The following is an 11,221-nucleotide window of genomic DNA, read 5'->3' as shown; positions in this document are numbered from 1 at the left end:
ACTAGCAGGGCGCCTGTCTGCAACCCGCTACAATATGTCGAAGGGTCCCGAGTTCTGCGCCGAAGCGGCATTGCGGGGTAACTTGTGTACGGGCCACGAGGATATTTCTAGGTGGGTGGGGGAAAGTATTGACATTTAGAGCTAGCAGGAATCACTCTTGCTCGCTAGGTAGGGGACAGTAATAAAAATATAAAAAAATAGATCGTACTAGATTGAATGGTCAGGCTTCTCTACTAACGAATTAGTCACTCGTAGCAAGAACAGTTTTTTTTTTCTGTAAGCGAGAAAATAACGAAAATAGAAAAGCGGACTGGCTTCGCTTATTTTAGACTGTCGTACCTCTTGCGTGACGTTGGCACTGTCAGATTCGCAGACGACGCCATAGAGCGAGGTCACATGTACATTACGTCAACTCGTCGTTTCTGGCAGAGGCGGTTCACTTTGGGGAGCAGAAGCGTTACTTCGGCAATAGCTTTTTTTCGCAAAGGAGTGATATATCGGCCCAAAAAATAAACCATGATACACTTCCGCACAAATAATTTATCGACCTAACTCGGCCTAATGTGTTTTTATTGGCCCTACAACTAAAGTGCGCTCAATGCAGGACGGAACGCCAGCGTTCTTCCATTCAATTCCCATCGGCACACAGCTTCAGCATGTGTAAGCCTGCCTTCAAGAAGACGACTCCGAGTTCGAAGGCACTGAAGCGGCTGGTTTATTGTCAAAGCCCGAGGCACGTGCAGGATAGTCTTTCGGTGCCGGTGGAGCAGCGGTCGTGAAAGCGGCGGCACCCGCCGTAGAGTTGAGGCTGGTGTTTGGACTGGTGAAGCTGATCTGGTTGGGGTTCCACTGGAGCTGCACCGCCTCGGCACTTGTGCACTCCTCGGTGACGGTGGTCTCACCAGTTAGCAGGTTGGTGCCGGTCAGCGTGAGCATGTGCTAGATCATCGGGCACGTCTGGGTCACAACCTCGACCTCGTACGGGTGGTTCGGCTCCGTCTGCACAGACTTCACCTGCGCAGTGGGAGATTTCACTCAATAATTAATTAATTTAGTACTGAACCGAGCACTGAACCTCACGGTTCAGTATTCGGGTCTGTTTTGTTTCTCATTTATATTACCGGCCTCACTTCCTCCTTATCATCTAACATTCACTTTGCTGTTGATTGTGTTATCTTTCGTGAAATAACTAATGCAGAGGATGCTAACAACCTGATTTAATTAGTGTAGCTAACTGATGCAAAGATTGGCTAATGGAACTAAACGTTGGCAAATGTAAAGTGATGCGTTTACTCGAATAACTAACATCATGCATACATATTAGTTAACTAATGTTCCCTTGGAATTTGTTCACCCTTATATATACCTGGGTGCGCATATCTCTGCTAATTTATTTTGAAATGTTCATACGGACTACGTAATCCACAATGCTAAACACATGCTTTGCTATCTACGCCGTAACTTTTCAAGTGCCCCTTCATCCCTAAAAATGCTTCTTTATACTACCTTATACGTCCTAAACTTGAATATACATGCGCTGTTTCAGATGCTGCCATTGACAAACTAATTAATTCATTAGAACTCGTGCAAAATAATTCGGTTCGCTTCATATTACGTAATTACAACAGAAATACAAGTGTGTCTGCCATGAAAGCCAACCTTGCTCTTACCCCACTTTGATCTGGTCGTAAAATCGCACGTTCAGTCCTTTTTCATAAATTATACTGTAATAAGATTATTTATTATAACGCACTAGGCACAGTCTAGTCGCACTGACAGTAGGCGAACGCTGATCGCGCGCACAGCCGACACAAGAGCGCCTTCTTCGTCTTCCTCTTCACCACAATGGCCCCCGGGAGAGAAGAGGAGCGATCCTGGCGACTTACGGCGTAGGTAGGATGAGGGGGTCATAGTACGGCTTAAGTCGGTTGACATGAACCGTGTCACGCCCGCGATGCCTATGGTCGGGTGAAGGTGTCACAGGTTCTACAACATAGGTGACAGCGGAAGTACGGTCTATGACGCGGTAGGGGCCCTCATAACGTGCAAGTAGTTTGGTCGAAAGGCCAGGGCTGTGAGGCGGGACCCACAACCAAACAAGGGAACCAGTCGGGAAAACTGGTGAAAGCGCGCCACTGTCACGCCGCAGCTTTTGACGACCTTGAGCAGCGGTCGTAAGGGTTCGCGCGAGCTGCCTACAGTCCTCGGCGTATTTGGCGGCTTCAGACACAGGCGGGCATTCGGAAGCGTCGGGTCGGTATGAGAGCATTGTGTCCATAGTACACGAGGGCTCTCGTCCATACAGCAGAAAAAAAGGGCGAAAAGCCAGTGGTAGCTTGTGTGGCCTTATTATAGGCATACGTGACGAACGGCAAAACAGTGTCCCAGTTACTGTAATCCGAGGCGACGTACATAGTCAACATGTCACCGAGTGTGCGGTTAAACCTCTCTGTCAAGCCGTTCGTTTGCGGGTGGTAGGATGTAGACTTGCGGTGAACGATGCTGCATGCAGCGAGAAGGGCTTGGATGACTTCGGACAAGAAGACACGTCCCCTGTCGCTGAGCAGTTCGCGTGGTGCGCCATGTCGAAGAACGAAGTTCCGCAAGACGAAGAACGCAACTTCGCGCGCAGAGGCCGCCGGGAGTGCGGCAGTCTCGGCGTAGCGCGTCAAGTGGTCGACACCTACAATTATCCATCGGTTACCCGAGGAGCTGCAGGGAAGTGGCCCATATAGGTCTATGCCGACGCGATCGAAGGGCCGAGCCGGGCAGGGCAGCGACTGTAGCTCACCAGGAGGGCGCTGTGGGATTTTACGCCGTTGGCACGCCGTGCAAGCGCGTACGTACTGGCGCACGAAGTGATACATGCCGTGCGAGTAGAAACGCTGCCTTAGCCGAGTATACGTTTTCAGAACACCGGCGTGACCATTATGAGGAGCAGCATGAAAATAAGCGCATATGTCAGAACGCATGTGTCGTGGTATCACCAGTAGCCATTTGCGACCATCAGGCAAATAATTTCTGCGGTAAAGAACGTTGTCGCGGACAGTAAAGTGAGCAGCTTGGCGGCGAAGTGTTCGAGAAGAGGGTGTGGCGGATGGGTCGTGGAGGAAATTCAGCATAGTTGAAAGCAGGGGATCCTTACGCTGCTCGTCCGGCATATCAGCGACGTTGAAGGCTGACATGGATGCGAAGAGCGGAGACACTGTAGCCACATCACAAGGTAGCGGCGATCGGGAAAGCGCATCAGCGTCAGAGTGCTTTCTGCCCAATCGGTAGACAACGCGGATATCATATTCTTGTAAGCGGAGTGCCCATCGGCCTAGGCGACCTGACGGATCCTTCAACGAGGACAGCCAGCAAAGTGAATGGTGGTCGGTGACAATGTCAAAAGGGTGACCATATAGGTATGGACGAAGTTTGACGAGCGCCCAAATAATGGCCAAGCACTCCTTTTCAGTTACTGAGTAATTGGCTTCTGCCTTCTTTAAAGTGCGGCTCGCATATGCGACGACGTACTCGTCATAGCCGTCTTTCCGTTATGCGAGGACTGCACCAAGTCCGATACCGCTGGCGTCCGTATGTACCTCTGTAGGCGCTGTGGGATCGTAGTGTCGAAGAATCGGTGGCGAAGTAAGTAGGCGACGTAGTTGCTGGAAGGCTTCGTCACAGGAAGTTGACCACGCGGAGATGCCGTTGGTAGCGGTAAGCAAATTGGTCAGTGGTGCGATGATAGTCGCAAAATTGCGCACAAAACGCCGAAAGTAAGAGCAGAGCCCTATAAAGCTGCGGAGCGCCTTAAGAGTAGTGGGCGTCGGGAACTCCGCGACCGCGCGAAGCTTGGCTGGGTCAGGAAGCACACCGTCCTTCGATACAACGTGACCCAATATAGTTAACCTGCGAGCAGCAAAACGTCACTTTTTGATGTTAAGTTGGAGGCCAGCAGAGGTAAGGCAGGTCAGTATCTCACGCAAGCGAACGAGGTGCGTCGGGAAATCTGGCGAAAACACCACGATATCATCAAGGTAGCACAGACATGTTTTCCACTTGTAGTTGCGAAGGATGGTGTCCATCATACGTTCGAAAGTAGCGGGCGCGTTGCAGAGCCCGAATGGCATGATGGTAAATTCGTACAAGACATCGGGCGTAATGAAAGCTGTCTTCTCACAGTCATCATCACAGCACTTCCCAATAGCCGGAGCGAAGATCCAAAGATGAGAAGTACTCCGCGCCTTGCAAGGAGTCGAGGGCGTCATATATCCGAGGCAGCGGATAGACATCTTTACGAGTGATCTGATTGAGTCGACGGTAATCCACACAGAAGCGTATCGGCCCGTCCTTCTTGCGTACTAATACTACAGGACACGCCCAAGGACTGTGGGAAGGGCGAATAACGCCACGGTGCAGCATGTCGTCGACCTGCTCGTTAATGATCTGTCGCTCGGCTGCCGACACGCGGTATGGTCGCTGGCGTAAAGGAGGATGGGAACCAGTGTGTACGCTGTGAGTGACGGTTGCCGTACGCCCCAGAGATAGTTGGTCACAGTCAAACGACGAGCGAAAAGTCTGAAGAAGCGCGAGGACTTGCTGGTGATATGGAGGCGGCAGATCGGCGTCTACGACAGATTCAAGAACGTCTGACGACGACGACAATGATGATGATGATGTGCACGGCACGGGAGAAGTGAGGGCGTCGAGTTCATAACAGGCCGTGTCGTCGGAAACATCGAGAATATGAAGCGGGTCAAGGGGCTGAACATGACCGAGTGATTCGCCGCGCAGTAACGTCACATGGTAGTGAGACGGGTTACACACAAGCATGGAGGATAATCCAGACACAGTGGTGAGGACGGCAAATGGGAGAGGTAGGGCCTTGCGATGTAGAAAAATCGGCGACGGTGTAAAAAGTACTGTAGCGTCTGGCGCGGTAGAGCAAGAGACGGGCACAAGCACACACATGTCGGGTGGTATGTCCGTATCGGCCACAATAGTGAGCATGGAGGCTTTTTGTTCAGAGGGGTTAGGCAGCGGGGCGTCGGCAAGCGGGAAGAGCGCCACTTCGGCCCGGGCACAGTCGATGATGGCACGATGGCGAGACAAGAAGTCCCAGCCGAGAATAATGTCATGTGAACATGATGACAACACGAGAAATTCGACAACATAGACAATGCCGTCAATGACCACCCTTGCAGTACATTGAGCAAGCGGGGCTATGTGCTGCGCAGTCGCGGTGCTTAGAAGCATACCAGCTAACGGCGTTCTGACCTTATGGAGGCTGCGACAAAGCTTTTCGTCGATAACAGAAACTGCAGCCCCAGTATCAATAAGCGCAATTGCGGCGGTTCCTTCGACCAAAACGTCCAATAAATTGCGAGGTGACTGTGCGCGCCTTGTAGAAGTCGCGAAGCTTGCAGTTCGTGCCTGCGGAACTGCAGCAACTAGTTTCCCTCGCTAGGTGACTGGCGGCGACGTAAGGGGGAAAGTGAGCGACGACGTGGTGATGGCGAACGATGGGTGCCGACAGGGTGTCGAGGAGGCGGCGAAATCTCGGGGTCGGGAAGCATCGCATGACCGGTAGTATCGAGGGAATAGGCATATCCAGGCGGTGCGACAGTAGCGTTAGCAGGTGGCATGCGACGATGGCAGAAGCGCGCAACGCGGCCGGTGACACCGCAAGCGAAGCATATGGGTCGGTTGTCGCGTGTGCGCCAAGGGGATTGAACTGGGCGTCGAGATGGAATGGGAGGCGACGCGGGAGAAGGTGCAGCTTGAAGTCGCATTGGCGCCGGAAACGACAACGTCGGCGGCGCAGGTCGCGCGGCGACTTCTGCATAGGTCAGAGGTGCAGCCACGGGAGGGCAGGGTTGGGCGAAAGGTAAAGACCCAGCAAGTTCCTCGCGAATGGCCCCCCTAATGGGAGCAGCCAGAGAGGTGTCAGGCTGGGGAGGTCCATCGTTGAGAGGCAGCATAGACAATTGGCGCGCCACCTCCTCACGAATGAAATCCTTAATCTCAACAGAGAGCGATGCTGCTGGCGTGGTGTTTGAGCGAAGCGTGAGGCCCGCAAGAGAGTCGCCAGGTGCGAGAGCGCTGCGCGCAAGGACCCTTTGTCGACGCAGCTCATCGAAGCTCTGGCAAAGAGTGACGACAGCTGCCACAGAAGTAGGGTTCCGCGCCAGGAGCACTTAAAATGCGTCGTCCTCGATGCCCTTGAGGATGTGCTTCACCTTGTCCTCTTCAGTCATGGTGGAATCGACACGGGCGCAAATATCAACGACATCCTCCATGTAACTAGTATAAGTCTCGCCGGGCTGTTGAGCGCGCTGGCGGAGGCGCTGTTCAGCACGGAGTTTTCGCAAGGCTGGGCGACCGAAGACTTCCGCGAATGCAGTTTTGAAAGCGGACCAGGTTTGCAGTTCCCGTTCGTGATTGTGGAACCAGAGGTTCGCAACGTCAGCAAGATAGAAGATGACGCTACGGAGCTTCGTCGGGTCATCCCACTTGTTGTGTTCACTGACGCGCTCGTAGGTAGAGAGCCAATCTTCTACGTCAGTCTCACCTGATCCGCTAAAAACAGGAGGGTCCCGCTGCCGTTGCACGGCGCCGTACATGACAGGAGCGGCAGATGCGCCAAGCGGATTGGTGGGAGCGTCGTTCATAGTAGAGGCTGGAGCAGATGGTAAAGTTCGGCTGCGAAGCTCCAGGGTGAAGTCGGGGAGTGCAGCACCTTCCACCAAATGTAATAAGATTATTTATTATAACGCACTAGGCACAGTCTAGTCGCACTGACAATAGGCGAACGCTGATCGCGCGCACAGCCGACACAAGAGCGCTTTCTTCGTCTTCCTCTTCACCACAATACTGTCATTCCACATTCAGCAACAATTCCCTTTTTCAGCAACAATACGTATCGCCTCGAATTGAACACCATTATAAAGTTGGTAACGAATCATGTCCCACTACAACTTTTTTGCAGTAATTTTTTCTACAATACAACTTTACCATCTTCCTGGTAAAGTTGTATCCATTTACGATAACTAAAGATTTCGAGCAGCTCTAGCTAACATTGTTGTAACCTAACTGCGTTTGTATTTACCGCTTTACTATTTCAGTTTGCTATCAATTTATCATGACGTTGTTACCCCTACATAAAACTGCGTAATCGGAAGCCGTTGTACTTAAACGTTATAACTGCACATAATTGTTTATTTTCTTATTTCCTCTAACCCAGTCCCCTCATGATGCCTTCGGCCCTGAGGATAATAATCAATAAACAAAACTTCTTCATTGAATCATTTTCTAACAAAAATAAGTGCCCATCTACTCATTTGCAGAAAAGCTACGCCCAAAGGGCTTTCCGATGTCCATTGCCACAGGTCAGGGAACTGCTGGAATAAAAATGGTGAACCTGCAACAACCGGGCATACGTCTGAAGTAATTTTTACAGGACTAAATCAATACACATACACCTACAAATCACTCCCACAAACATTATATAATACATCGAATAGCAGACGTTAATGAAGTCGAGGTTATGACGGGAGCCCGTCTGGTCAGGCGGCATCATGAAGGGTAAAGAGAAGGAGACCGATCACTGAAAGAATACAAGACGTTTCGGCTCCCCTGACGAGAGCCTTGTTCACAATGAAATCCAGGACGTACAATACAAAGGTTCATTATCATCATCATCATCAGCAGCAGCAGCAGCAGCAGCCTGGCTACGTCGACTGCAGGGCAAAGGCTTCTCCCGTACTTCTCCAACTACCCCGGCCATGTGGTAATCGTGGCCATGTTGTCCCTGCCAACTTCTTAATCTCATCCATCCACCTAACATTCTGGCGCCCCCTGCTTACGTTCCTTTTTCTTGGAATCCAGTCCGTAACCCTTAATGACCCATCCCCTCATCATTATCGCATGATGACATTATCACATTATCACATCATTATCACATCATCACATTATCACATAAACGGGGACATCATTATGTCCCTCATTATATGCCCTGCCCATACCCCCCCCATTTCTTTTTCTTGATTTCAACTAAGATGTCACTAACTCGCGTTTGTTCCCTTCACCCTATTAGCTCTCTTCTTATGCCCCCATTTAACGTTACACCCATCATTCTTTCCATAGCTCGTTGCGTCGTCCTCAATTTAAGTAAAACCCTTTTCGTAAGCCTCCCGGTGTCTGCCCCGTAGGTGAGTACTGGTAAGACACAGCTGTTATACACTTTTCTCTTGAGGGATAGTGGCAACCTGCTGTTCGTGATCTGAGAATGCCTGCCAAACGCACCCCAGCCCATTCTTATTCTTCTTATTATTTCAGTCTCATGATCTGGATCCGCGGTCACTACCGGCACTAAGTAGATGTATTCTCTTACCACTTCCAGTGCCTCGCAACCTATCGTAAAGTGATGTTCTCTTCCGAGACTGTTAAACATTACTTTAGTTTTCTGCAGAATAATTTTTAGACTAGCGCTTCTGCTTTGCCTGTCCAGATCAGTGAGCATGCATTGCAATTGGCCCCTTGAGTTACTAAGCAAGACAATATCATCAGCGAATCGCAAATTACTAAGGTGTTCTCCTTAAACTGTTATCCCCAATTCTCTCAATCCAGGTCTCTGAATACCTCCTGTAAACAAGCTGTGAATAGCATTCGAGATATCATACCTCCCTGCCTGACGCCCTTCCTTATTGTGATTTCGTTGCTTTCTTTATGGAGGACTACGGTGGCGGTAAAGCCACTATTGATATCTTTCAGTATTTTTACATACAGCTCATCTACATCCTCATCCCGTAATGCCTGCATGACTGCTGATGTTTCGACTGAATCAATCGCTTTCTCGTAATCAATGAAAGCTATATATAAGAGTTGGTTTATTCCGCACATTTCTCTATCACCTTATTGATAGTGTGAATATTGACACGTGTACTTGTCTTTATCGGGCGACACGTTTCACCGCCTAACAATTGTTATCGCACAGCATAGGACGCGTTTGTATGTGTGGGAAGTTTCTGGAATGTTATCGATGGTTCCATCCATTGTCTGTGACCAAAACTTGTGTAATCTGATAGCATATGTGCGCGAGGCGAATAATGTAGAACTTTGTGGAAGGCGCGCGGGTCCCAGCGATTAGTCTGGAACATTCGACGATTGATGTATAAAAGCCGACGCGCTTGACCCGCTGATCAGATTTTCGACGATCGCCGACTGTGTTCGCGGCTCTCGTTGTGCTTTAAGTGTAGCCTGTTTTGTGGGCACAGGTTCGCCCAATAAAAGCTAACTTTCCCTTTATTAATAGTATTGCTACTGTGTTCTTTGACGTCACGACCGCGTGACATCTGGTGGAGATGCTTTGCGTTCATGTACCGGACGCCCCCACAAAGCCGTGACCCAAGCCCTCACGCGCAAGACAACACCAAGGTCGCCAAGAACTAGCGAGGTAGCCGCAGGCTTTAAGGACTGCCCCCGGAGCACGGACTTTTGCCTGAGACGAGCGGGAAAATCGCCGCCAAGTGCACCCCAATGGCAGCCCCAGCGTCCCCCGTCGTGCTGCAGCAGCCCAGGGAGCCTCCGTTATTCCGCAGTTCAACGTTCGAGGACCCGGAAAGCTGGCTTGAGACATACGAAAGAGTCGCTGCATTTAACAGCTGGAACAGCTACGACAAACTGCGACATGTCTTCTTCGCATTGGAAGGCGCGGCCAGGACGTGGTTCGAGAACCGAGAAGCCACCTTAACGACCTGGGAACTGTTCCGAAGCGGCTTCCTGCAGACATTCGCAAGCGTCGTGCGCCGAGAACGAGCCCAAGCGCTATTAGAAACCCGGGTGCAGAGACCTAATGAGACAACCGCGATCTTCACGGAGGAAATGGGCCGTCTATTCAGCCACGCCGACCCTGAAATGCCCGAGAAGAAGAAAGTCCCCCTGCTCATGCCTGGTGTGAAGGAGGAACTTTTTGCCGGAATGGTACGAAGTCCACCTAAGACCGTCGACGAGTTTCTTCGCGAGGCCACCAGAACCAAGAAGACACTCGACATGCCAAACCGCCAACTCGACCGCCGCACGAACTCTACAAACTACGCCGGAGTTCAGTCACTGTCCACCGACGACCTACGCGAGACTATCCGAGTGGTCAGGCTGGAAGACCTACAGAAGGTGTTCCCATCATCACAGCCTCAAGTGGCTTCGATTGCCGACGCCGTACTTTAGCAGCTCCTACAACAACTCGGAGTAGCCCCTGAATCGCCGCAGCCTCAGCCGCAAGCGATCACCTACGCCGCCGTCGCCCGCCGTAAAGGTCCCCCTCCACAACCGCGCCAGGCCTGGTAACGACGCAATTCCGTCGACCACCACCGCCGCCGCCAGCACGCCCACCCGTCGCCCAGCGCAGCTACCCGAGGAAGACAGACTTTTGGCGCGCTTCTGACCACCGCCCGCTCTGCTACCACTGCGGAGAAGCGGGACACGTCTACCGACGATGCCCATACCTGGAGATGGGACTGCGAGGTTTCGCTGTCAACGCTCCGCGCTCGCAGCGAGGTGAACGCCCTCGCGATATTGCCGATTACCTCACCGCTACTCAGTGGAGCTCTCGACGACCGTCGCGTTCGCCATCACCAGGCCGCTACCTGTCGCCGCAGCGCCGACCATACACTGGCCCAGCCCGGCGCCGGTCAGCGAGCCCATATCCGGAAAATTGAAAGCAGCAACCGATGGAGATACGGTTGCTGCTTTTAGTCTCCCCATCGCCGCCCAGTCGAACACAGCTAAAGCTGCATGGGAAGGTCCTCAAATTCGAACCGCTGGAGGACACCTCATTACGCCTACTGGAATCTGCACGGCAAGAATTACCGTTCCTGACCGGACTTACCCTGCCACCTTCGTTATCCTCTAACAGTGTTCACGAGACGTCATTCTCGGCATATATTTCCTGAACCAACACGGCGCAATCATTGACCTGAAGTCAAAATCGATAACGCTGTCGGAAGATCAAGCGATACCGCCGGAGAGCTCTCGTAGTCTCCACGCCTTGAGTGTGCTCGAAGATCAAGTGAGCATCCTGCCTCACTCGAGCATTGTTAGTTCGGTCGGCACAGAAATACCCGCTGACGCAGAAGGCGTCACGGAAGACAACCAACGTCTACTGCTCGACCGTGAAATTTGCGTCGCCAGAGGAATCGCTCGACTGCACGGAGGAAACACGAAAGTGTTGCAGACA

The 11,221-nt window shown here is 51.6% G+C and overlaps 1 protein-coding gene across 1 annotated transcript in view; it reads right to left on the bottom strand.

The window, feature by feature from the left end:
* Positions 1 to 583: 583 nt before the first annotated feature.
* LOC142568094 (uncharacterized) overlaps positions 584 to 11,221 on the bottom strand; it is a 350,446-nt gene continuing 339,808 nt past the window's right edge. The window contains exon 13 of the mRNA XM_075678185.1: positions 584 to 1,014. Within this exon, the coding sequence (XP_075534300.1) occupies positions 940 to 1,014 (75 nt within the window). The 3' untranslated portion in view covers positions 584 to 939. The remainder of the gene's footprint in view (positions 1,015 to 11,221) is intronic.

The sequence above is a fragment of the Dermacentor variabilis genome, unplaced genomic scaffold (assembly GCF_050947875.1).
Source record: "Dermacentor variabilis isolate Ectoservices unplaced genomic scaffold, ASM5094787v1 scaffold_16, whole genome shotgun sequence".
Taxonomy (NCBI): domain Eukaryota; kingdom Metazoa; phylum Arthropoda; class Arachnida; order Ixodida; family Ixodidae; genus Dermacentor; species Dermacentor variabilis.
Note: the sequence above shows the minus strand (reverse complement) of the source record. Positions and strands in the feature narration are given on the sequence as shown.